This window comes from Rhinolophus ferrumequinum, chromosome 3 (assembly GCF_004115265.2).
Source record: "Rhinolophus ferrumequinum isolate MPI-CBG mRhiFer1 chromosome 3, mRhiFer1_v1.p, whole genome shotgun sequence".
Lineage (NCBI taxonomy): Eukaryota > Metazoa > Chordata > Mammalia > Chiroptera > Rhinolophidae > Rhinolophus > Rhinolophus ferrumequinum.
In genome coordinates this window covers 12,726,311-12,754,287 of record NC_046286.1, presented here as the reverse complement: position 1 = coordinate 12,754,287, position 27,977 = coordinate 12,726,311, and the positions used below count along the sequence as shown (strand labels likewise).

At 42.7% G+C, this 27,977-nt stretch overlaps 1 protein-coding gene and 1 non-coding gene across 2 annotated transcripts; one reads left to right on the top strand and one right to left on the bottom strand.

The window, feature by feature from the left end:
- The first annotated feature begins 121 nt into the window (after nucleotides 1–121).
- On the top strand, nucleotides 122–27,977 carry ZNF318 (zinc finger protein 318). Its single transcript, XM_033103521.1, is given in 11 exon segments — nucleotides 122–610; nucleotides 2,986–3,137; nucleotides 7,866–8,505; nucleotides 9,514–10,959; nucleotides 12,596–12,695; nucleotides 14,597–14,901; nucleotides 21,529–21,732; nucleotides 22,193–22,292; nucleotides 23,135–23,253; nucleotides 23,542–26,266; nucleotides 26,269–27,977. Coding segments are annotated over 11 exon segments (6,852 nt in total). The 5' UTR covers nucleotides 122–154; the 3' UTR covers nucleotides 26,874–27,977.
- LOC117020925 (small nucleolar RNA U13) lies at nucleotides 17,992–18,095 on the bottom strand. The gene has a single exon (XR_004422759.1). It is a non-coding gene; the product is annotated as a small nucleolar RNA U13 (small nucleolar RNA).

The window sequence follows — 27,977 nt, the reverse complement described above, 5'->3', positions numbered from 1 at the left end:
GGACAGCGCGGGGCCGAGGGGAGGGGGCCGCTCCGGCTGTGGGGGCGGTGCGCGGCGGCCGTGGCGGCCGAGGCTGCAGCTGCGGCGGCGCGTTGGGGCCCGGCGTCCAGGGCGCCCGCGGGTCTGAGCTGCCGCGGCCGCTGTTGCCGGAGCCATGTACCGCAGCGGCGCCCGCTCCTCCGTGTCTTCACACCGGCCTAAAGAGAGCGGCGGGGGCGGCCCGCGCACCGGCCGCAGCTCGGGCTCCTCCTCGGGCCCGGCTCGCCGCACCTCGCCGCCGCCGCCCTCCGGCTCCTCGTCGCGGACCCCGGCTCGCCGGCCCCGCTCGCCCTCAGGGCATCGCGGCCGCCGGGCCTCGCCGTCCCCGCCACGGGGTCGCCGCGGCTCTCCATCCCCACCCCGCGGCCGCCGGGCCTCGCCGTCCCCGCCGCGGGGTCGTCGCGTCTCCCCATCCCCGCCGCGGGCCCGTCGCGGCTCCCCGTCGCCGCCGCGGGGCCGACGACTCTTCCCGCCGGGCCCGGCCGGTTTCCGAGGTAGCAGCCGGGGGGAGTCCCGCTCCGACTTCGCCCGGGACGGCCGTGGAGACCATCCAGGCGACAGCGGCAGCCGGGTAATCCCACCCTTTGACCGGACTCCCTTCGTACCCCAACCCCGTCGCCCGAGGTTCCCGCTTCCAGAAACATTCTCTGCCCTGGCGCCCCAGGCCTCCAGGCCAGGGTCCCAAAATCGAAGGCCCTCCACCCCCGTGGGCTCCCTCGGGGACGCCTGAACTTGGAGGTTCCTTGTCAGTCCCGAGAGCTTCCTTTGCACAGTAACGGACTCGGGAACCGCGCGGGCGCCTAGTCGGGAGGCAGTGCCCCATTTCCTGGGAATAAGCTGTTTCTCTCACCCTGGGTGAGGTGTGAAGTTTGCCAGGGCGAGGGGAATTTCTTCCAAACCATGTGCCTGGTACTTTTTCAATAGTTGATGCTTCCTCCGAGTTCCGTGGTTTTGTATCCCCTTAGACCTCAGCTGCCCCTGGATCTCAGAAAAGACGCTGACATGTCTTTGTGGCGACTTAGGGTTGCTTAAACCATGCCACCGTAGACGCCTAGGGTGTAAACTGTTAGCTGTCTAACTTGGAGCTGTTTCTCCGAAATGAAGTGTGCATCCCCACAGCCATTGCAGTAACTTCTACGGAGCACTTCCAGAGCTATGTGGCAGGAATTACGCTTAGCCCGTCACTTGACACATTGTCTTTGAACACTCACAACCCTTTGAGGGGAGGCAGTTAAAATGATTCGTTATTAAAAAACAGCGGAGGAACCCAGAGAGGTTTAAGTCACTTAATCAAGATGACACTGCTAAGAAGTGATGGAACTGTGGTTCAATTCATATCTGCCTGGTTCCCAACATCCATGTGTTTTTGTACCGTCATGTTTCCCTGCTAGAGGGACAGCACGAGGTTAAAAAGTTTAGACATAACATTGACCTCTGACCGTAAGCATCCCTCTATAGAGCCTCTGGGCGGAGTCTGGTGTTTTGGAATTTATTTTTATTTTCAGTTCACCAATCTTTTTTAAAACCCCTTGACACAGTTACTAATTTCTTGAGTGGTTCCCTAACAGTGTACTCTGGTCACAGGGAATTGACTTGTCGCTATGTTAAGATTTTCATAGATGAGCAGCTATAGTCTGTTAGTTACTACAGAGGGAGCAAGGAAAACAGAACACTTGTTTCCATAACCTCCCTTTTCTTCTCCAACATTCAACCTATTTGCTCTAGTCTTTTCTGTCTCAGTAAATTATGTCACCCATTGCTCTGCCAGAAATAGTGATCATCTCCCTTTTCCCAAGCCTGATCGGTCAGATGAACTTTTATCTGTCTAACCTGTCAGCGGTTTCCAAAATGCATCCCCAAAACGGTCCTGCCATCACTCTAGTCTAAACCCTGTTATGTCTTGCCTGGATTATTACATTAGGCTCCTTTTCCCTCCTCTCTTGTTACCTTCCCGTTTATTCTGTATCCAACAGTCAAAATGATTTTTAAAACCTTTATACATTTAAGAAGCATTTATTGAACATCTACATGTATTAGGTGCTGTCCTGTGTACTGGGGATATAACAGTGAACAAACTAGTTAAAAATCCCTGCCCTCGTAGAACTTATATTGTAGCAGAGGGAGTTGGATAATAAATAAGATAGAGAAGTAAAATGTTTCGGCATGTTAAATGCCTAAGAAAACAGAGAGGGGAGTTATAGTTTTTGATAGGGTAGCCAAGGTAGGCCTCCTGGGAAGGTGACTTTTTAATAACGGCCTGAAGTAGGTGAGGGTGTGAGCTATGTGAGCATCTGGAGGAAGCATGTAGTCAGATAGCATCACTCCCCTACTTGAACTCCTCTTAAGAATAAAATCCAAATTTCCTAACTGGCTTCTGCCTGTCATCTCTTCTGTCATTCTTATGCAGGCGCAGTGGCTGCCTTTCTGTTGTTACCCCAAACACCTTAAGCTCATTGCAGAGCTTGTTTTTCTTTTTGCCTGAAACATCCTTCCATCTGTTCTTTGCAAGACTGACATCTCATTATTCAGGCCTCAGGTTAAATGGTGTCACCTCAGAAAAGCCTTCTCTAACCATTCTATTAGAAATAGCTCCTTTTTCCCAATCTCTTTCATACTATGTTTTAATAACTTTATAGCACTCTCAGAAATACTTTTCAACTGTTTTTGCCTTGCCTTCTTCATTAAAAATATATAGGTTTGACAGCAGATTTAATTCACTCCTCTGGTCCCATACATAGTACCAGTAAATGAAAGAACAAGAGCTCAGTGATTGGGAGCTGTAAGTGTGGGCTTTCACCTAGGAAAATGGTAGTATTTTTTAAAAAGTATTTTTTGTAGTAGTATCTTACCATAGCCATTTCTTTCCTTGTTGGACCACAACTTTGTGTCTAAGGAAGAGAACATTTTGGGGTATAGGGATGTCTTGACCTATTGACTATTTTGTAGAGACGTTCTCCTGGTCTGCGTTCTGACTCTTCTTTGGAACAGAGCTTAAGGATCACTGTTGGCAATGACCACTTCTGTGTCGGCATACCAGAACGGCGGCGGCTTAGTGATCGACTGGGGTCACCAGTGGATAATCTGGAGGATATTGACAGGTAAGCTTCGTCTGAGGCAGGACTGCAATAGGGGTTGAAGGTAGAAACGTTGCTGTTTTCTGAATGATGTATTTGAAAGAGTGGTGCCAGCAGTGAAGTTATACGCTATGTCCAGTACAAAGTATAACACTGGAAAAGGCTTTCGGAGTGGGGAGAGTATATGGATACAGACTTTGTTGCTTCAAGAATTATGTAGAAGAAAAGACTTTAAAAGGTCATCCTGGTGCAACTGGAAAGGGGAAAGCTGAGGGGACATTAAACAGAGTCCCCCAAATTAAAAACAGTTGAGATGATATGGATTCTAAAATACCGGTAATAGAGGTCCCTCTGCAAAGGAAAGTTCTGGACAAAATAGGAAGTCTTTGTCTGATGGTATTATTTTTCAGCTTGTCCAGGCTGAACTATAGATTCAGAATGGGTTTAAATAAATTCATGTGTAATATATGTATCCATATTAAATATACAAGTATTAATAGAAAGTTAGAGATCTTTAAAAATATTTAATTTCAGTTATTACTTTACAACTATTGAGTGCTGAGGAAGGGCAAATACACTCCACAGAGTATTAAATACAGATCTCAGGTACTAGGAACTTAACTATACATGGGAAATAAATAATCACATTAGATGTTTTTCACCTTGAAAAGGAAAAGAGTAAGGATGGGAGTGCTGGAAAACACTCAGTTTCTAAGAGCTGAGAACATGTCTGTGATGGTCTCTGCCCAGCACATTGGGAGTTTTCACAGATGATTAGCAGTAACAAGTCAATGTAATGTGCTTTCAAACTAAGACTTCTGTCCATGCAGTGGTCACACAGAGCATAGGCAGGCAGGTGGGGGGCAGCTGGGCAGGAAGTCTGAGAACCAATGCTGCCCTTTGGTAACATTTACTTCAAAGCTCCAGTGGCTGTTTGATGCAATGAGGCAAGGCAGTCCTGTGTCATAAACACTGGAAACTTCTGAAGACAGGGCTTCAAGGTATTATGTGACCGTATCACTTAGTAGAAGCAGCAGCCCTTGCCCCTCTGGCTGCTTCTGTTTTGGGAGGTGATTGAGTAGGCAGGCTGAGTGGGTGGTGCATGGTGTTTGTCTTCCTTTCTTGCTGACTTTTTCAAGTAACTTTAGCATTTCCTCTTGTTAGGCCTAGGGTGTCACCGCCCTTTTCATGAACTCGTTAATGCGTGTGTTCTTCAGATAGCAGGTTGTCTGTTTTTGAGTTACAAAAATTAAAATTTTCCTTTTAGGGAGTTTGGGGCAGTAATCTCCTTTCCCAGGTCATGTATTTCAGAAAGACAAGTTTATTTTAGAGAAAGTAAGGTTAAGGTTCTAAAAAGAGGTAGCAGGCCATTGTTTGGTCTTCTCGCCCCTGCATGCCCTCTCACTCAGTACGGTGTATGTGGATAATGGCTGTACTCAAACCAGGCCATGGGCGTTCTCAGGATGTCTCCTGACAACGAGTCCAGTTTGCAGGCAATGAAACAGGCCATTTCTGTCTTTTGTATGTAAGTGTTTATTTTTTCCTGAGCCCCTAAAATTCTTTTTCTTCCTTTCCTGAATCTGTTCAATTTTATATGAGGTTTGGGTTATAGCCACATTTCCAGCGTTATCAGTGTCTTTACCTTGGCAGCTCTGTGTGTAGGATTGTAACCTTTGAAAGTTAGGGAGTATGAACAGGTTGGGTGAAGACACTTAGCTTCTAGACACTTGTGAGTGTAAGGTCATTTCCTCCAGGTTATCAAAGTACTCTGCACATTATAAGTTCTATTCATGAAATTCTTGTCCCCTAACTCCTCCTTGCCCTGACATAGGTTGAAGGAGTAGGATTTTCCCCCCTCTGATTTGTCTTAGGAAAATGAAGCAAACAGCTTTCTTCAGGCATTTTGGGGAATCAGCAGAGGAAAAGAATGGGAATTTTGGGCTCTGGATGACCATTTTTCTTTTTTTTATCACATACATTTTTTAATAGTTTTAGTGAGCTATAATTCATGTACCATAGAATTCATCCATTTAAAGTGTATAGTTCAGTGACTTTTAGTATGTTCACAGAATTGTGCAGTCATACCACTGTGATTACTTTTAGACCATTTTTATTACCCCTGCATCCTTAGCTGTTAGTCCCCCACACCCCCACCCCTAGCCTGTCACTAATCTATTTCTATCTTTATGGATTTGCCTATTCTGAATATTTCACATAAATAGAATCATACAATATATGATGGTCCTTTGTGACTGGCTTCTTTCACTTAGCATATTGTTTTCAAGATTCATTCATGTTGTATTATATAACTGTACTTCATTCCTTCTACTGCCAATTTTGTTTATCCATCAGTGATGGATGGATAACATTTGGGTTGTGTCCACTTTTTGGTTATTAGGAATAATGCTGCTGTGAACATTGGTGTACAAACTTATGTGTGTACATATATTATCATATATGATTTTTAACTTGTTTAATGGAATTCATAAACACAAAGTAGAATAGTACAGTGAGCCTCCATGTACTCATCACCCACATCTAACAATTCATTTTTTAAATAGACCTCATTTTAGGGAAGAGTTGGACTTAACCAAAGCTTTTACAGAGAGTCTGTCACTGGACTATTCTGAGCTACAGGAGATCAGGCAGCCCTTTTCAGGGCTCACTTTTACTGCAGCCAGTTTTTTCTCTTATCCTTTGGGAGACCTAGGGAAGGACATGAACTTCTAATAAGCAAACTTATTTATGTCTGTATTTACATAATAGCTCATTGTTTTAACTATGCCTTCTTTTATTATTATTTTTTTTTGCCTCTTTTTGCTGGAGATTGCAAGTTTGGACTGAGACTTTCTGAGAGTCATCTCATTTCTAGCTTCCTGATACTAGTTCTGGATTAGATCTTAGGTTAGTATGTCATTTGGTGGTGACATGTAATGGTTCTCGTGGAGAGCTGAACATGGGAGCATGGATGTACTTGCCACTACCTGTGGAGCTGGTATTTTTTTCCCGTTCACTAATATGATCAGAGATTTTTTTTGTATGGTAGGTGGTGTTTTAACAATGGCGTGACTCAACTCATGGACATTCCTCCCTGGAAATAGGAGTGTTCATGGCTGACAAACCTACAGAGTAAAATATTTTACTCTGGTTATATTTGATTTCAGAGTTCATCCTTGGTTCATTCCCATTCTTTCCTGTTGAATTCTACATCGAGAACTTAAAATTCCCCAGATTCTTGGGGAGGAGGTGAGTAACAGAAATCTGGATTACCACAGGTGGCATTCTTTTAGAGAAGGTGATAAAGTTTATCCTTGATAGTCTTTCAGAAAGTTATTTATAACTGTTACCCAGGTCTAAAACTTTGAACAAAGGCTGGGCTGGTGAAAAAGAAAAAGCGACTCTTTGCTGTTCTGCTAACTTAGTCCCAGAAATAGGAAAGCAACTATAAAAACAAAAACAAAACAAAACAAAAAACAAAAGTCATTTCCAGAAACTCACAAAAAACAAGAGTAGTTACTAGAAACCATAGGAAACTCTGGAATGTGAGTGACATGTAAATTTTTCATTCAGATTAGTTAAAAGTTGTATGCTTAAAATGCTAGAGGATCTCTATTTCCATCTGTTATTTAAATCAGAAACTTTCTTTTTGGGCAATAGTAGCTCTGTGACCATAATGCCCAAAAAGGTTAGGACTGTGGTGTGTGGTATAGAGCTCTGAGCTGAAAGGACAGATGTCCCATCTTGTATTTTTACCTTCACGTCACAAAGGTCTTGCAAGACCTTTGTATCTCTATGAGATAAAAATACATAGTGAGTCAAACCATCACAAACTCTTTCCTGGGCCCAAGTTTAGCGGAGTGCTTGTGGATATCCAGGCAAGGCAGGAAAGAGAGGAACAAAACAGGCTGTGAGGGAGTTTTATGGTTTTTTAATATGTGAGCCAGCAAAACAAAGCATTGGAGAACCTTTTAAAACTTACGAGAAAATCATGCCAATTAGATAAAACAATAGTTTTAACCACCTCCTCCCAGTTCCCCCAGCAAAATCCTTCTTTTCCAAGTGAAATATTATGTAGAACTTTGCTGTATAAACAGATAAAAGTGGGGCGGGCTCAATTCAACGAGGTGAAAGGCCCAGAGCCATACGGTCTCTGCTTTCCTAGTACCTCCTTCCTTTAGGCAGCAACTGAGCAGTCTTCAGGATCGCTGTGGATGATCATTGATCTGGACTGGTGTTTTTCAAATTTTAAGGTGCATACAAGTCACCTGGAGATCTTGTTAAAATGCAGGTTCTGACTTAGTAGGCCTGGGTGGAACTGAGAATCTGCATTTCTGAACGTTCTCAGGTGATACTGGCGCTGCGGATTCAGACCACACTTTTTGGGAGCTAGAATTGAGTTAGCATCGAGTCATGTAACCCAGGGCTCTTTGTATTCAGGTAGTGGTGTTCTCACATCTCCCAAACCCTAGCATGGTACTCTGCATCCCCAAAGTCTCGTCAAAGAAATCAGCCTGAGTTCTGTCTGTATAGATAGTCATATTTCCCCTTAGTTAGAGGCTGAAACTGCTCGTGACCCTGTAGAGAAGAAGATGTTCCATGTAAATAGATAGAGATTTGTTCATGGACTTCGTGATTTTTGTCTTTTGTCCTAGGCATTCTATAGCCTCCTCCTCCAGCGTCAGCCTCTTAGCTTTGTCTGGTCTTGCTCTTTCCAAGTCCATTGTCTTCAGTGACGCTTGTCTCTTCCCTCAGGGATGACTTGGCTGATGATTCTGTCTTCACTCGAAGTTCCCAGTGCTCTCGAGGTCTTGAGCGGTATATTTCCCGGGAGGAGGGGCCTCTCAGTCCCTTCTTGGGACAACTGGATGAGGACTACCGAACAAGGGAAACTTTCCTGCATCGTTCTGAGTACAGTCCCCATATCAGTTGTCATGATGAGATGTTGCATGGAACAGAACGAAGTAGAGACAAACTCAAAGGCTCCTACTCAGTACGAGCTGAGGAAAGGAGCCAGGAGGCCAAACGGCCTCGTTACGATGACACAGAGAAGATGCACAGCATGGGAAGTGATCACCCAAGTTTCACATCGGGGAGCCGCAACTATCGACAGCGTCGACGGAGCCCGAGCCCTAGGTTTCTAGACCCTGAGTTTCGAGAGCTGGACCTTGCCAGGCGAAAACGAGAGGAAGAGGAGGAGAGAAGTAGGAGCTTGAGTCAGGAGCTGGTGGGAGTTGATGGTGGTGGCACAAGCTGTCCCATCCCTGGATTGTCAGGTGTCCTAACAGCATCGGAGCCAGGATATTCTTTACATCGGCCTGAAGAAGTATCTGTGATGCCCAAGAAGTCAATTCTGAAGAAGCGGATCGAAGTGGACATGGAGCCTTCCATGCAGGTCTCTGCTGCATTTATTCTGTGGTCTCTTGGTACTCCCTTTAATGTCTTAAAGCCTGGGTAGTTATCTCGGGGCTGTGCCCCAATGGTATCTTTTTAATGTATTCTGGAGCAACATTGTTATGCCTATGAGCTGCACCTCCCAGAACTCTCCAAAGGAAACTGTAGGCCTTATAACGCATCAGTAAAAGGCTCTGTTATCATAGGTTAGGCTTTCGAAACAGACATTTCGGAGAATATCTCTTGTGTCTATTTCTTTAAATTCAGTAGCCGTATAGGAATCTTTGAATATGGGTTTCTTGGAATTGAAGTTTGAAGGGCAAAAGGAGGAGATGATCTGAATTTTCTCTTTAGAGAGATGACAAAATGTATATGAGTGGTAGGACACTAGACCAGAAATCAGGTTATTCTGATTCTGGACCCACCTGTGCCACCAACTTGCTTTGTGATTTTTAGACAAGTCACCTCCCCCCATTCTGAGCCTTGATATTTTTTCCTAACCTATAAAAAAGATGGCCAGGCATGAGCACTAATTTTCAGCTGTCCTCTAAAGAGCTAAAGGTTTCCGAAGAGGTGCGTAAGGGCACTTAGGGAAGCAAGGGAAGGCTGATCAGTCAGTGTTCAGAGTTTCCTGACTCTTTTTTAACCAAAGCAGCTCCACTTTCAAATTTTTTTCTTTTGGGGATCCATAGAAAAGAAAACAAGTAAGCTAAGACATCTTCTAAAGTTCTTTTGAATTCATATTCCTTGATAAGGACTACAACAAATGGGCAAAATGAAGATTCAATCCAATCTGCCTTAGTTCCAATTTCTTCTTGCCATAGCAGAAACATCTGGAGAGATGGGGACCTAAATCTTGAACCTGCCTAAGGATACTGTTCCTCCCTTTCATCCATACTTGCCTTTCCCCTGTTAATACAAGAATAACATCTCATCTAAGTATTTATCTCAAGTACTAGTTTTCTGAGTTTCTGCATAAAGGCCAAATCAGGTGTGTTTGTCTTTGCAGCTTGAGAGTTTTGGCAGCAGTACCAACTCCAGCCAGGATCACCCTCTCTACTCCGGACACCCATCTGTTCCACTAAGTGGTGCTATTGCTGCTTTTGCTTCAGAGATTGAAGACAACAAAGGGACTTTGGTGGAGACAACCCTCAAGGAACCTCAGGGCGGCCTCTTCCAGTGGGGTCCGCTCGCTGGGATGCCCAAGGACAACAGTCCTCTCAGAGAGAAGTTTGGAAGTTTTCTGTGCCACAAGGAGAAACTGGATATGAAGGCTGAGGGACCTGAGCGGCACACAGACTTCTTGCTGCCCCATGAGAGAGCCAGCCAGGATGGCAGTGGTTTTTCCCGCATTCTGAGCATGTTGGCAGATTCTACCAGTACACAGGAAAAAAGACGCCGTAGCTTCCCTGACATTGAGGATGAGGAGAAATTTCTCTATGGTGATGAAGAAGAGGATTTAAAAGCAGAATCGCCACCCAAGCCCGTTGGGGGCTGTGAGAGTGAAGTTATAAGGCAGAAGGCAAGCTCCCTGCCCTCTTCGGCTCCAGCTGTAAAGCTGGAATCAGTAGAAGAGACCAATCCAGAATATGCCAAGATTCATGACTTGCTCAAGACCATTGGGCTGGATATTGGGGTAGCAGAGATTAGTAAACTGGCTGCACGCACGCAGGAACGACTTCATGGCAAGAAGCCGTCCCGTTCTTCCGCTGACCGCCGTTCCTCAGTTGACCGACACTTTTCCGCAGACCGCTGTTCCTCTGTGGATCGCCGTTTCTCAGCTGATCGGCGTTCCTCAGATCCTCACAAACTGGAGAGCAGGGAGGCACACCATAGCAATACCCATTCCCCACAGGTGTCCCATCCGCACCCAGTCTCCCCCGTGGATCCTTACCTGCTCACCAAAAACAGCCCCCCGTTCCTCAAGTCTGACCATCCAGTGGGTCATATTGCAGGAACAGAGGTGGTTGGCAGTGGATTTCAGTCATCTGTTGCAGTCCGGTGCCTTTTGCCATCAGCTCCATCTGCCCCAATTAGACTCCCACACCCTGCTTCTTTATCGCAGTTTCATGTGCCAAGAGCCTCTCAGTTTGCTCCAGCTCGGATACCTCCAAACTACCAGGGCCCTGCCATTGCCCCCGCTTCCTTTGATGCCTACAGGCACTACATGGCATATGCAGCCTCCAGGTGGCCCATGTACCCTGCCTCCCAACCATCAAAGCACCCTCTACCTGAACCACACAGGGTCATTCCAGGTACCAAACAAGCTACTCGTAGCCGTCCCAACCTGCGTGTGATTCCCACTGTGACTCCTGCCGAGCCCAAGCAGGAGGAGTCAGTGCTCGGCTCAATTCCTGCTGCCCAAGTGCCTGTCCAGATGTCCATCCCATCGCTCATAAGGTACAATCCGGAAAAGATCTCGGATGAGAAGAACCGTGCTTCCCAGAAGCAGAAGGTGAATATTACCTTTGGGTATCCTGTGCCTGAATCTTCTATTTTAACCTAAATTTGTCTTTGTGTTTTAGAGGGAGCTGAAAAATTGTAAGGCCCTTTTACTTTAAGTTCTTTGGAGGCTGCTGTCATCACCCTAAGTTATGTATATGTCCCCCCTGTTTTTCTCAACGTTTTCTCACTAAAACTAAAGTCTGGCTCTAGGTCCCACTGTGATTGCTAGACTTCTTTTTTAAGTTTATTTCTCTATCTGAATTAATCTGATAGAGATTAATCTGATAGAGGGTAGAAGCTGGGAGCCTTGACGTCTTCAATATGACCTCATCAGGGAGCGAGGAACCAAAATTGGGTTGGGTGAAGGAGAATTAAATCATATGTGTCATCCCATTAAGTTTTGGATCCTTTTCCTTTAGTGATTATGAGGGTTAAAAGCTAATAACTAGTTGCTTGGTAATTAAACCAAGAAATAAGCTTTTCTTGTTGTAGTTTATCTTAGAGTCTAGGAATAACATTTTTATGCCACTTTTTTATAAAAAAGTAGTTTTTATACTATCAAGATTCATTGGATTCCCAGGCTGCAGGAAGGAAGCAGTGGCTGGGGTAAAGATAAAGTAATTCTAGATGTTTTAGAGCAGTGGGTAAAAATTATGTAGGGGTAAGGAATGCTGAATAGAATTTTGAGTGCAAAAACTAAAACATACCGTTAACTTTAAAGGTCCTTAATAACTCACTTTGTTTAGGAACGAGAACATGTAATAATGTATAAATTTGATTTACCAATAGGAATCAAATAAATTTGATTTGACTTGAGGAGAAGAAAGAAAAGGAAAAATTGGAGGGCCAATCTCATTTTTTTCTAGTTTAGAACAAGTTTAGCTAATCTTAAGACAGAAAACATCTCTCCTTACTTTTCCATTGTACTTGGATACCCTGAACTTCACTTTCCATTTTGTTGAAGTCTTTTAGGAAAGAGAAGGGAGGATAGTTTCAAAAAGACAAAGCTTAAGACTGCAGAAACACTGGAGACTGGGCGCTTTCCCTTTTAGAACCTAGCACTTAAGTCAGGGCTGATAATAACAGGTTTTTCACACTAGCCTATTAAAGACAAGCCATATTTGTTTTTTCCATTAGATGGTAGTAATACAGTTGAAAGATCATGAGCTTTAGATCATATATTCCTGGATTTTAAATTCTCTTACTATATGACCTTGGATATGTTAATCTTTTACAACTTCAATTTTCTTGCTATTAAAACAGATAATAGGAGGATTAAATAAGGGGATATATGTAATGCAACTAACACAGTGCCTCACCCATAACACATATTAGTTCCCTTCTTGATGGTTCCCTTTGGCTCAGACCCACTATCTAATAGTTGCTATCAGTAGCTTTAGGTTAAAATTAATAGTAGTATGCTTCGTGCATAAAAATACTTTCTGGGCAGGGTAGTTCTGGAAAGAATTATTCTGGAACTTGGATCAGAATGAAATATCACCTTCACTATAAATTTAGAGCCTCTGTGTGCAGACATTTAGATCCTTGCATTCAGATGTTATCTAGGCTGAGGGCTTATGGAAGAGTGCAGTAGAAAAGGTAGGATGTTGGATGCTGAATGATTCTTAGCATTTTTTACTTTGTAGGTTATTGAAGAGAGGGAAAAGCTAAAGAGTGACCAGGAAGCGCGCCAGAAGAAGATGTACTATCTCAGGACCGAGTTGGAGCGGCTTCATAAACAACAAGGTATCAGACACTCATTTGCATGACTGCCTTTTTGTAGTAACTTGAGTAAGAGATCCAAATGAAGAGTTTTGGGGACATTCAGACAGGTTCAGTGACCTGAAGTCTCACTTTAAAAAATTTTGACATAATTAGACTTACAGAATAGTTGGAATAATAGTGTAAATAATTCTCAGGTATTCTCCACGATTGTTAACATTTAACTATATTTGCTCTATCCTTTCTTTCCCCTCTCTCAACGTGTGTGTGTGTGTGTGTGTGTGTGTGTGTGTGTGTGTGTGATTTTTCCTGAACTCTTTAAGAGTAAGTTTTAGGTATGATTTTCCTTTACTCCTAAATACTTCACTGTGTATCCCCTAACAACAAAGAATTGATTTGCATAACCATAGTACATTTACCCAAATTAGGAAATTAGTAGTAATATAATGTAGTCTGCTGATATTATTCATATTTCACCAGTTGTCCAAATAATCTCCTAAAGCAAAAGAAAATGCAAGATTATGCATTGCATTCAGTTGCATATTTTTAGTCTCCTTTAATCTGTAACAATTCCTGAATATTTGTATTTCATGATGTTGACATTTTAGAAGAGAAGAAGGTCACATATTTTGTTTTGGTTTGTCTGATGTTTCCTTATGATTCAATTCAGGTTATGAACTTTGGTATGAACATCACAGAAGTGATGCTGAGTTCATATCAAGTATTATTTGTCCCATTACTGGTGATGTCAACTTTGGTCATTTGGTTAAGGTGGTGTTAGCCAGGTTTCTCTACAATAAAGTTACTATTTTGCCCTTTTTAATGAGTATCTTACAGAGGAGATACTTTGAGACTATGTAAATTATTCAGTTGCTCCTCAAACTTCAGCATGTTAGTTTTAGCATTCATTGATTATTCTTGCCTGCAGCAGTTATTATTATGATTATTAAATTTCTAATTTCATCATTTTCTAATTTCATCATTTCTTCTGTTAGTTGGCTTTCTGTTGTAAGGAGGAGCTTCCCACCCACCCCTCCTCCTCCATTTATCCATTTATATCAGTGTGAACTCACGGAGTTTTCATTCAGTAGGGTATATTTTACTATCATTTATTTTCATGCTCAAATTGCCCCAGATTTGGCATTTTGGTTTTGCTCATCATTTTTGAGTACTTCCTTATTTTTTGGCACAAAAAGATATTACATGATACCTCTTGATTATTTTGATATCTCTTCGTCTATGCTTTTGGGAATTAACACACACACTGAGGAAAGAACATAACAAAGCTTCTAAATACTACAGTTTGGTGATGGCATGGACGAACAGAGAGTGGGAGAAGACATGATTTCTTCTGTTTGGGTTTGGACTATTTAGGGATGAGAATCTTAGTTATTAATCCTGTGAGGATTCCTTCATGTGGAGCTGCCATTTGGAATAACAGATAACATTAGGTGAGGCTGAGGCAAAACTTAAAAACTCAATGTAGGCCCTGGTGAACAGTCTTAATTCAGATAAAGCCAAATACGTGACTGAATGATTTTTGCCATCTGAATAATTGTTTGCCTCTGAAGAGGACAGCCACTGGATTCATAGTTACAACATTTTTTAGCCTCTTTGGAGGACAAATGCACACCAACTTGTACATACCATTTTGGGGGTTCAAGGAGTTCCTGAAACCTGTCTATAGATGCTTAGCTAATGACCCCTACATGAGAGATAATATAATCACTTGTCCTTTATCTCCATAGAATCTTCACCTAAACCCCCTCCCGCTCATGTGGAGGAGAGTTTCACTTGCTTTCACAAAGTTTTATGGGAAAAGATTTTGTGACCATAGTCTTGAGATATTACTACTCATGACTGAAAAATAACTTGTCTTAATTTACTTTCCTTGTGTTTCTTTCTGTTGACATTTGACTACTCAGGGGAAATGCTGCGCAAGAAACGAAGGGAGAAAGATGGCCACAAAGACCCACTCCTGGTGGAGGTGAGTCGGCTTCAGGATAACATTATGAAGGACATCGCAGAACTTCGACAAGAGGCAGAAGAGGCTGAAAAGAAGCAATCTGAACTGGACAAAGTGGCTCAGATCTTGGGAATTAACATTTTGGATAAATCCCAGAAGTCTTCAAATGACAGTAAAGAGGCTACAGAGAAGCCTGGGAAAGCAGAAAAATCTAAGAGTCCAGAAAAAGTTTCATCGTCCTCAAACTCCTCTTCCAACAGCAAGGTAATGACTCAACTTTTCCATTTTGTCTTTCATTTCCATGGACTCCTAAAGAAGCTTTCTTTTTTTTTTACCCTTTTTCTGCGTTGCCCTGCCCCAACTCTCGTTCAAGCTTTTGTTTCTCAGTCTAGTTGTGTAGGACCCAGTTCCCTGGCCCATGCTGGTATCATGAGCCTTGCGCTCCCCGCCGGCTGAGGCAGTTGGTCGTCGATCGGCCACTCACAGCAGCTCATGGCCGCTCTCGCAGCTGCCGGCCACTCACACTGGGTCGCCGGCCTCTCATGGCAGCACACAGCAGCCCACGGCCGCTCACTCTGGCTGCTGGCCACTCACACTGGCTGTCTGCTGGCCGCTCCTGACAGCCCACAGTAGCCCTCAGCACCACACAGCAGCCCACCGCAGCCCACGCTGTTCTCCAGCTGTCCTCCCGCTGCTCACGGCAGCCCAGCTCCAGGGAGAGCCGTTGTTCACAATCTTAGCTGTAGAGGGCGCAGCTCACTGGCCGGTGTGGGAATCGAACCCGAGACCTCAGCATTAGGAGCACCGCGCTCCAACCACTGCCCAACAAGCTTTCTAAGTAACCACTTTCTTAGCTTCCTTTTCCATCCTACTCTTACGCTTCTTAGAGTTATTTTTGTAAAGCATAGATCAGATCTTGATACTCTCCTTCAGAGTATTAGCAGTTCCCCATTGCCCACAAAGGAGAATCCCACATCCTCAACATTCAGAACCCTCCGTGTTCTTGTTCTAGCATTTACTCCTTAACACACTCCAGTTTGGCTTCTAATCTTATCATAACTTGTGTATACTATTTTGTGGGTCATATTTAGCAACAAGGTCACCACCATGTAGTACAGGCAGTGAATGCATTTCAGTTCTCAAATCAGTATTTGATATAGGGAATCACTGTCTCCTAAAAATGCTTTCTTCTCTTGGCTTCTATCAAATTTCTTTCCCTCCTAGTTACTGGCTGCTGCTACTTAGTCTCCATTGCTGCCTATTCTCTTGTACCTGATTTTAAATATTTTAGTTCTTTAGGACTCAGTCCTAGCTCAGTTCTCCAGAATTCTGCTCTCTCCCTAGGTCATTTCATCCACTAGTAGGCCCAGTTCTGTGCTTAAATACCATGCTGACAACTTCCAGTTTTATGTTCTAGCTCAAATGATTCTTTCGAGGTTCAAACCTAAGTGTCGAACAGACTATTCATCATTTCTACTTCATTGTCTCATAAACACCTCACAATCAACATATCCTAAACTAAACTAATGATTGTGCTCAACCTCCCTCTAACTTTTCCTTCCTCCAGTTTTACCCAGCTCAATGAATGGCACTACTGTCCAACGGTTTTCATGCCAACAACCTGAAAAGTATTCTTAGTGCTTCCCTCTCCCTAACTGCTCCATACCAAATCAATTACAAATTCTACCAGCTCTCCCTCCGAAGTAAATTTTAGTTTCATCCATTTCACCATCTCCCTTGCCATCCAAATTCAAACCACCTTCAACTCTTGCTTGTACTGCTACCCTCTTACTCCTGTCTTCACATACAGCCAGTGATCATGATACAGCCTTGCTACCTCTTCAGCCTCATTTCATGCATCTTTTCTCCCTTGCTCACTATAATTTCATTACTGGCCTTTTTATTCCTCAAATGCGTCTTTCCCTCTGACGTCTTTGCATTTTCTCTTCCCTCTGGTTATCATGCAAACCCACTCTTTCATTATCCCTTCTTATAACCTACTCATACCCATTCTTCAGGTTGCAACTTAAATTATTTCTCTGGCACCCTTCTTTGATTTCCCAGAATGTTAAAAATGCCTGACATACACTCACAATACCTTGTAATTTTTCTTCTTAGCATTTATGACAGTTGTAATTATATAATTACATATGTTCCCCCAATTGGATTTTAAGGTTCAAAGGACAGGTATCTCTAAGACAGGTCTCATTCTCCAATATAGTCCCCAATACACTCATTGCCTGGCACATAGTGAATAGTGCTCAAAAACATTACCCCTTACTTACACTGCTACTACTTCAAAATGCTTGCACTTTTCCAGATGTGTACTATGCTATTACCGTGTTTCCCTGAAAATAAGACCTCGCCGGACCATCAGGTCTAATGCGTCGTTTGGAGCAAAAATTAATATAAGACCTGGTAATATAAGACCGGGTCTTATATTAATTTTTGCTCCAAACGACGCATTAGACCTGATGGTCCGGCGAGGTCTTATTTTCAGGGAAATACAGTATGGCTCTCTAACTGTGCATTAATAATCCTCTTACCTTGGAATAATCTTTCATCCACTAAGGCCCACCTTGAATATTAACTTCTCCATGAAGAATTCTTGAATGCCACCTAAATTTATTCAGCCCTTCTTTATCACTCCCATAATATATTTGTTTCTTTATAAGATTTATTTCATTCTGTCATGTTTAAAACATCATTCACAATGTGTCTGTTCTCATGCCTGTCTCTTCCAATGAATGAGAGTTTCTTGAGAATAAAAGAGTGGAACTTATTTATTTTTGTGTTTCCCACAGCATCCGGTATGTCTAGTATATAGTAGATGTTCAGTTAATGTTTGGGGTAGAGAAAAGGATATTCTGTATTCTCTAGCACCCAAAGTCTAATTATTCCATGTCTTCATGAGAGAGTTCTCTTTCTCAAGTAGGTAGGACTGTACTCTTTTATACCAGGGCCATTGAGTTCAGGGCCTTTGGGAGAAGAACTTGAAAGTTTGGGGTTACATTTATACACTAGCCCCATGATAATCTGTCTTTATTTGAGTGAGTCTTCGTTTTCTCTGAGGCTAACAGGGATATGTTGCAATTTGGTTTTCATTTTAACAGTAAGGAATATTATGTCTACAGTCTCTTTTTTCTACCTGTCCTTGTATTTTTTTTCTTTGCCTCTTTAAAATGCATAGTTGGTTTTTGGTTTTCTTTCTCTTCCTATTCATTTCATAAAAAAACACAACAAAATAAAAACACATTTCCACAATTCCATCTATCTAGAGATACCTATTATTAATACTTTGGTATATATTATTCCAAATACTCTTCTTCTGCTCATTAATTTTTTCTTTTTCCTTGTCAGACGTGTAATGTGCCGATGTTGTAACAAGGTTTGAGGGGGGCACATCTCACACAAGAGCGTGAACACCCAATCATCACGCTTATCAACTAAAAAAGGATCGCATTAATTATTTAACAAATATTTATTGATCGCCAAGAAAATGCCAGGCACTATTTTAGATATGGGAAGTATAGCAGGGAACTCTGGAGACAGGTTCTTATTTCTTATTCTCATGACATAGGAGAACATAGACAATAAATAAACAAGTGCAGGAATGACAAGTGCCTAAACAACGAAAACAGGATAAAAAATATAAAGTAGTTAGGGAAAGTCTTTTGGATAAGGTAACATTTAACATTCTATGCTAACCAAAAACAACAAAAGAACAAGACAAACATTCTATGCCTATTTACATACATTACTTGATTATTCAAGTGTATTTTGTTGTATACTTTTCTCAGTATATCCTGAACATTTTTTCATGTCAGTAGACTTCACTCATAACATTTTTAATGACCTTATTTTTCTGATGTATAGATGCCAAAATTTTTTTTTTTTTATCCCCTTCTGCCCCCTTCCTCCCACCCCCTGCCCCACTCCGGTTCAAGCTGTTGTTTATCAGTCTAGTTGTGTAGGACACAGTTCCCTGGTCCATGCTGGTGTTAAGAGCCTTGCACTCCCGCTGGCTGAGGCAGTCAGTCGGCCGCTCACAGCAGCTCTCGCCAGCTGCCGGCCACTCACGCTGGCCACCAGCCACCCATGGCAGCACACGGTAGCCCATAGCAGCACACAGCAGCGGCAGCCCACGGCAGCTCACCATGACTGCCGGCCACTCAACGCTGGCCGCCGGGCCCTCAGGGCAGCCCAGCTCCAGGGAGAGCTGTTGTTCACAATCTTAGCTGTAGAGGGCGCAGCTCACTGGTCCATGTGGGAATCGAACCGGTGACCTTGGTGCACGGGGGTCCAACCACCTGAGCCACAGGGCAGGCCCCCGCCAAAATTTAACCATTCAAATCACCTGCTTTTTTGTTTGGGGTTTTTTTTGTTTCTGTTTTTGCAGCTTTAATCAGTATCATCAGAAATGCAAACCAAAAGGTGACATTTGAGTAAAGGTCTGAAGAAGGTGACTGAGCAAGCCATTGAGATAACTTTCAGTTTTATTCTGAGTGACATAAATTGGCATAAGAGGATTTTGAAAAGAGAGAGATGACATATGTTATATCAGTACCACATTCGCTGCTCAATAGGTAATAAACATACTTGTAGAAAATGTATTTATGGCTACATAATATAAAAATATTCCCTTAGACAGCTAACCCCAACACTTAACCTGCCTTTTTTTATTACGTTAAACACTTGAGTAACTCTTCACATATATTAATAGCAAGACTTGCTGGTAACTAAATGTTTGGAAGAGACATCCTATTTTTAATTATTAATTATCCTTGACTTACTAATTTCTATTGCTTTAATAAAATAAATCATCAGTAAACATTGAATTGATTCATACTGTCCCTTGAAATGTTCTTTGCAAATTCAGAGCATAATTCTATGCTCTCAATCTTATGAAGGGTATAAAAAATTTGAATAAAATTTGTGAAGTTTTGCAAAATCATAACTAAATGCTGGTAAAGCAGGCCAAGGAGGGAATGAACACAGTAAAGCCATGGTACAGGTATATATGTTAGATTGTGGAGGAAAAAACAAGATAAATGAAACAGGTATGAGTGCTATGAGGAACCAAAGATGGGGGTGTCAATTTTAGATGGAGGGCCTAGAAAAGGTCTTACTTAGAGAGTAACTTTTGAATGAAAACCTAAGAGCAATGAGAGAACTGTCCATGTAGGTATAAGTGGAAAGAGAGATCCAGGTACAGAAAATAGTAAACTCCCTCAGAGAAGAGCCTTTCTGGAGTGTTTGGGAAACATCAAGAAGACGCATGAATTGGAGGTGAAAGTGAATGCAGGGAGATGAGAGCCATAGAAGGCCTGATCGTGATCAGAAAGTTAATAGGGGCAAGTTTTGAAATTACCTGTTGTTTGACATAATAATTTCCTTAGGACAAATGTCAAGGAATAGAATTGCTGAGTCAAAGAGTATGAAGAATTTTGAGGTCTGTAATACGTATTCCTAGATTATCTTCAGAAAGATGGTGCCAGTTAATACTCACCAGCAACATACGCGTGTGCCCGTCCCTGAACTGCTGGGTGTCATTTCTTTAGTGCCTCTTGAATAAGACTCTGGTAGGGAAAGATTATCTTTGAAATGCTAATTGTTTTCCTTTCCCATCCTGCCTTCCTTTCCCCACCAGCCAGTGTTACAGGTGCCCAGTTCCCTGATTTTGTCCTGCTGGAGCACCTCATTCATACTTAACCCTCTCTGTGTTCCAAAATTATGTTTTTCCTGTTCCTCACTCCCCACCATTAACCAAAATTCTTATTTCCCAAGTGTCTTGTTCCCAGCTTGCTGACAAATGAATTCATATTAAAGTATTTATTATTGATAACTTAATGATGGGGAGTTGATAGGTTTTAAAAAAGGAGTCATGTTAACGCAAAGGTTGTAAATTCCAATGGTGATATTTAGACAGGAATATTTTACCCAGAAGCCTTTAAGTCGTCCCGCATACGCAGATGACGGACGGCTTTGTGCACAGCGTCAGCCCTGCCCTCCAGTGGTCCACACCAGGGTGCGTCTGTGATAAGTGAGTTCACTATCGTCTGGTTTCTGCATTTCCATAACCTGGCAGTTAGCTTTTCCATTTTGGTTTTTCTCCCCTCCATAGTTGTCTTTATGATTTTGAAATGTATTGTATTGAATTACATAGGTAACACATTCAATATCTACCAAAGGGCACACAGTAAAAAGGCTGCCATTCATCCTTCTTCTCTACTTCCCCTTCCTCAGAGGCGGCCAGTGTTGCCATAACCTTGAGTATTCTTCTAGGTATTTTAGGATATGTAAGTACATATATTGCCATTGTGATTATTCTCCACGATGAAATAGCACTATGGAGTCTCATTAGTTCTGTTTGAGCCTTGCAGACAGATTTCTTGTGAGGTTTTCCCCAGTTTGTACAGCTTTAGGCACTGGAGATATGGTCATACGGCCCTATTTCTGTACCGTGTTTCCCCGAAAACAAGACCTGGCTGGAACATCGGCTCTAATGTGTCTTTTGGAACAAATGTTAACATAAGACTCTCTATTATATTATATATCATATATATTATATTATATAATAATACATTATATATGATATATAATACAATATATTACATAATAATACATATATATAATTTATAATATAATCTATATTATATTATATAATTATATAATATAATACAACATAATATAATATACCGGGTCTTATATTAAAATAAGAGTGGGTCTTATATTCATTTTTGCTCCAAACGACGCATTAGAGCTGATGGTCCTGCTAGGTCTTATTTCCAGGGAAACACGGTAGTTGCATTAGGCTACTTCCTTTTCTGAGAGAAGACAGATCTAGACTGCCTTGAATTCCTTTTAAGTACAGGTTTTTCCCCCCTGTAGGAATCAAAGGTGAACCATGAGAATTCCCGGACGAAGAGCCCGAAGCCTGCTGAGCTCCCCCAGCCAGCTGCTAAGCAGTCTGACCAGCCCATTGCTGCCTATGAATATTATGACGCTGGCAATCACTGGTGCAAAGACTGCAATACCATCTGTGGGACCATGTTTGACTTCTTCACCCATATGCACAATAAGAAGCACACACAGGTAGGTGTTCTGCCCTGTTATTTCTGCTCTCATCCTTCTTCCCCTCAAACTTCTGTACCCTAATCTGCATTACAAAGCTGGCAAATGAAACATTCTCATATGGGCAGGAGCCCCAATATGAAGAGCCAAGAGATACCAACAAAGGAGACACCATCCCCAGGGCTCAGTCCAGGGGACCTGCCTGTAACTAGACACCATGACAAGTGTAAGTGAGGCTTCGGCCTCTTTTGATTCCTTGAGTACCTGATTATTTGTTTCATTTTATCCATTGCTGATATTTGCTCTAACATGTGTTTACCTTTCCCACAGGTGATTTCCGTTTAAACAGTTGGCAGAGCGGGTGGGGGTGGGTGGCTGGGGGCTTCTGGTCCCCCCTGGTGTATGGGGGAGCAAAAAGAGAGAAAATGGGTCATTGAGTTTTTAGTGCTGTTGTGTGAGCGCCTCTGCCTCTTGCAAATAGACACTGGATCCCTACAACAGACCTTGGGCTTCAAAGACCCAGAATGAGGCCAAGCAAGATGCTGTAAAGCGCACAGACAAGATCACTGTTCCTGCAAAAGGTATGTTTCCTCCTGCCTTTTTTTGTAGTTTCCTTACATTTAGCCAAGGAAGAGGTGTCCCTAAACTAAGGTACTAGGAAGCAGCATAAATACGCCTTTTGATAAAGCTCTAAGAATTCTTTCTATGTGCAAAACAGTGGACTAGGTCCTAAAGAATAAAGAGCTGTATAAAACAAGAATGATCTCTACTCCTATGGCCAAAAATCTAACAGATGTTATACATATGTATACCACTTTCAAATATAATTTTCTTTCTTACTGGCTTATGCACCAAAATCTTATTTGAAATCCAGGTACAAAAGAACAGTAAGAGATGCACAAATTAACTGCCTTTTCAACTAAGAAATATTTTTGAATAGTCATTTTTAGGGGCATAAATTAAGAGGTAGAAAGTTTTTTTAAACTCCTCAGTTTCTTACCTTCATAGGTAGTCAGTATCGCTATATAGATCCTTTAGATCTGTAAAAGATAGATAGGTCCCTGAACAATTAATACCAGCATGAGAGATCCTGGACTAACTATTTGGGAGTATAGTTTTTAAATCTCCTAAAATACTTACTGCTAGTTGGAGTTTGAGGAGAATCAGCAACAGAAATGAGTCTGACACAGGAAACTCCTGAATATACCAGTTAGTATTCCCAAGAGGTAGAAGAGATAGAGGTCCTGAGTTCAAGCTTTAAGTTGGAAAGACTATGCCATTGGAATTCATCTAAATGCTACTTTTGGGTAAGGTCCTCTATACCATTAACCATTTTATAGCAAAGGGGAAGTGGGATTTCCTTTGGTTGCTGTCATCCTGGGTGGAAATGACTTATTTTCTTGATTTCTTGTACTTCTTCCAGGCTCTGAATTTCTGATTCCCATCACTGGATATTACTGCCAGCTCTGTGAGGAATTTTTGGGGGATCCAATATCTGGAGAGCAACATGTGAAGGGTCACCAACACAATGAGAAATACAAGGTTGGTCTTTGTAGTAGCCTGTGGAGTTTCTCACTTTCTGCAATAATTCTTTTGACTTTATCATACATATTCAGAGCCAGAAAAAGTCATCAACACTTCAAGTTCTGTATAATTACTAGAAAGTTCTCAATCCTAGTGAGAGATGCTGACCTGATAGAGTCATTTATGTCCTTGAGGAAGATGACTCTAGGGATTTCTACTGAATGAATTCCAGCAGTGGTGGGGCCAAGATTTTCTCTCTTACAGTATTTTGACCACTTGTTGAGCCTTTATCTTTTCTCTTCCCAGAAATATGTGGTTGAAAACCCATTGTATGAGGAGCGGCGGAATCTGGACCACCAAGCTGGTTTGGCTGTGGTCTTAGAGACAGAACGACGACGTCAGAGTGAGCTAAAGCGCAAACTTAGTGAGAAACCAAAGGAAGAGAAGAAAGAGAAAAAGGCAAAGATCACGAAAGAAATCAAGGAGGATGACAAGGTCTCTGAGGAGTTAGAGGACCGTCTCTCTGAGAGTGGGGACTCTCCTGAAAAGGCTGAAAACAAAAGGAAGGCTAGCATCAAACTCCAATTAAAAGAAGAGGTAAAGAAAGAATCACCAACATCTTCCTCTTTTGGGAAATTCAGCTGGAAGAAGCCAGAAAAAGAGGAGGAAAAAAGTTCAGTGGCCCCAAGTATTCCCAAGGAAGAGACTATGGAAAGCAGTAAGGACAAAGAGGATGGCAAAGCGGAAGCTGGGAAGGCAAAGCCCATCAAAATCAAGCTGTCTGGGAAAACTGTTGTGGCCCATACTAGCCCTTGGATGCCTGTTGTGACAACTTCACCACAGACTAAGATCCGACCCAACCTGCCCATCCCATCCACAGTGCTGCGCAAGTCAGGGCCAGCCGCACTTAGCAAGCCAGCTCCTCTTAACACCTTTCTGTCCATCAAGTCCTCTGGGGCCACTGCTAAGCCCCTGCCAGTGGTTAAAGAGTCTTCATCTGATCTCCTCTTGCCTCCGGACATCATCTCCAAAGCATTTGGAGGCGAAGAGGTGATTCTAAAAGGATCTCCAGAGGACAAAATGGTACTTGCTGAAAAGAATGAGCCATCCCATATACCTGAACAAATGCCCCCACCTCCTCCACCACCACCTCCACCACCGCCTCCACCACCTCCAGTGATACCTCATCCAGCTGCCCCAACTCCTGCTCAAGCAAATGCTGTCTTGGCTCCAGTAAAATCAAACTCAACTGTGTCTCACACTCTCAGCCCTGGCTTCCTTGGTCCTAACATTTTGAACCCAGGGTTGCCAGTAGCCATCATGGCCTCAGCACAGCCAACGGCCATTCCTTCTGATGAGACCGCTCCTGGGGTGAGTGAGAGTGACCGGGACCAGACCCTATTCTCTGTGTTAGTGCGTCCTCCACCTCCCCTGTCAAGTGTTTTCAGTGAACAAGCAAAAAAATTGGAAAAGCGAAATTCATGCTTAGCCACAGCCAATGCTAAGGACCTGTATGACATATTCTACAGTAGTGGTGGAAAGGGGGCCCCTGAGACTAAGCTGAGTGGTGGTCCATTGGCCAATGGAGAAAATAGCAACTTCTCTAGAGCTGAAAGTTCAGACACCTGTTCCACTTCTGCTTTGAACAGTAGTGCAGCCCAAGAGGTGTTGCCTCCAGATGGAAGTTTGGTCTCTGCTGCTTTAGTTGGAAACCCTAAAAAGCCCATTGCAAAAACTGTGGTGTCCCTAGGGAAATGGTCGGTTGTAGAACACGTAGACTCAAAAAGTAGATGCAGCAGCTATGGCTTCCTGCAGCCTCTGACAAGATTGTGCCAAAGCAGGCCTTATGAAACTATTACTCCAAAGACAGACACTTTGGCCATGTGGACTTCTGGCTCCTTCCAGAGTAACACTAATAGGGACATATCTCCAGAGGGAAAAATTGAGCTTGACCTGGGAGAGCCAGGGCCACCAGGTGTAGAGCCAGTCCCTCAGCTGTCAGATAAACACTGTAATAGTATGGATTCGCAGAAGTTGGTAGAAACCCACCTTGTGGAATCTGGTAACCAGGATGAGAAAAGCCAAGAGCTCCACCAATGTAAGGATTGTAGAGAAAGTGAGATAGAGACAAACACTGAACTAAAAAAAAGGGGAGCAAAGCTCTCTGAGAGAATGGTAGGAAAAGGAACATGTATCAATGTTGGGCCTAGTAGCATAGACGATTCTAATTTGACCCATAGGAACAGATACATGTGGGAGGGAAAAACCGAACAGCCCAAGTTGCAGATGACTGACAAGAAGGCTGAACAGTCCAAATTGATGACAGGAAGTGAAATTCAAAGTAAAGTACTGATTGAATTGAATACACAGGCTCTCTCTTCCTCAAAGGCTAAAATAGACTCATTTCCGTCAGAAACTAGGTCTTTACTCCAGAACCCACAAGCTGCAACTGTGAAAATTTCTGCCCCAGAATTGCTTCTTCAGTCCCCAGCCAAATCAGATGTGGGTTTAACAGATAGTGCACAGGAGCAAGGAGGTTCAACTGGTAGTGAGGAGTGGCTGGAAAATTGTGCTCCAGAATCAGCTTCCAGAACTTCGAGGTACAGAAGCCTCAAACTCAAAAGGGAAAGATCAAAAGACTTTCAGGGTAAAATGATCTATGAACTGGCTGTTTGGAATGAGAACAAGAAGAAGCCAGAGACCTGGGAGAGCCCAGAGAAACCAGAAACAGAAGCCCTGGAGCTTCAAGATGTCCATCCAGAATTGACAGTGACAATGGAAAGCAAGGCCTTAGAAGACTTTGAAGTTGCAGACTTGAAAGTAGAAGAGCTTGCCACCCTGGGGAACCTGGGAGATATGGGTGTGGATTTCTGCAATATGCAAATAGACCCAGCACATAGATCCCCAACTACCCTGTCTCAGAAGGTGTGTGAAGAAAATTCTATGTCACCTATAGGATGTAATCCCTCCGCTCTCACTGACTTTGAACCAATCCCATCCTTTTCTGAGTTTCCATTAGATTCTCCCAAAACCCTGTGCTTAACTTTGGAACAGAGGGTGAACAAAACTCATCTAATCCCAGAAATGGAAGGATCACTCCTAACATTTTGAAAACTGGACTTCCTACAGAAAATGTTGACCTTGGCTTGGGGAACCTAGAGGGAACACACCAGGCCCTTGACCTCTTGGCAGGAGGAATGATGTCTGAAGAAGTAGAAGAAACTTCTCAATTAGAGAAACAAGATTCACTCAGATTGGAATCAGAAACAATTAACCCTGCAGGCTTCGGGCCATCCCCTTGCCTTCCAGATCTTGTTGACTTTGTCACACGGACATCTGGAGTTCAAAAAGAGAAGTTATGTTCTCATCTCTCTGTGCCAGGTGTCCTTCCTGAGTGCAGTTCCTTGGAGATGGGACCATTACAGCTAGAAATAGTTAATGCATCCATCACCGAGGTAGCAGTTCCTCAGGTAGATGAGGACAATGGCAGCCCTTTGAATTTGGTAAAATCTTTGGCTTCAGGGTCCCCAACAAGGGAGCAGGTAGTTGGAGGCAATGTGGTCCCTCAGGAAATACCTGCACACGAAGCTGCAGTTGATGCTATCCAGGACCACACAGAATCCAGTGTTCATGACTAAGAATATATGCCCAGAGCGACTTGTGGATGAATCAAATTGGCTTCTAGAAATCCGGTGCCCAGATGATCCAGGACTAGTTGGCTATATCATCTGGAACCTACACCAAGAGATGCAGTCAGCATCTTACAGTAAATGTTCACGGAAGCTAAAAAACTTACTACTTTTTTCCTTTCTCCTTAAAATACCAGACAAATCAATCATAATTTCTATACATATCTGTAAAAAAGTATTTTCTGTTAATTTTTTTTTTTTGCCAATTTATTTTCTCCTACTTTGTCATTAAAAACAAATGTCTATCTGGCTCACCACATAGTGTGTTTTGATTGTATTTTGGCTTTGACTCTGCCATTTCTGCAATGTGGGGGAGGGGGGAAACAGAGAGCTGACTTCTCCAATTGCTGTGTTGTATTCCCACCCAATTTCCTGGGCAGCTGATGGACCTCTAGGAGAAATACCAGAAAGCCTGCAGAAGTGGAAAACTACTGATGAAGGAAGGATGGTTCATCTCTAAGGCTTCCATTTGGATGGGCCTGCCTTAACATTATTTGAAATGCAGCGTGAGTAGCTCTTTTGTTTACTGTTTACTTCCTCGTGGCATGTCAACCCCCCCTTACTTCACTCATTCTCTTGCTTTTGCTTGAAATGGTCTTGCTAACTCATTTGGAAATGGCCTCAGTAAACATGGAAGAAAATCTAGCAGGCTCACTTTTGGAAGACAACAGATCAGTAAGGCTTATTCGTGGCTCAGTGCCAGGAGCAGATACGTTTTTTGGGGGGCCACTTTTATTTTTGAAATGGCCTTTGTATAATGATCCAGTAACACTTTGTGTTAAATTGTTTAGCAGCCATTTCTGTTCTGAAGAGGTCGAAAATCTGAAACTTGTTTTGAGATTGGGCTTAATTGTTTGTTCCACAACCCATATGTATTCCTTCCTCTACCTCTCCCTTTCCCAAGTTACTTCCACCATAGTGTGATGTTTTGGGTTGTACATTTTGTTCAAAAGATTAAAGAATTTATGAGTTGGCTTGGGCAAGTTGAACTTTATTTTTAATGTGTTAATTACTTGGAATAAATGCATTGATCTCATGTTTCTTTCTGGATTT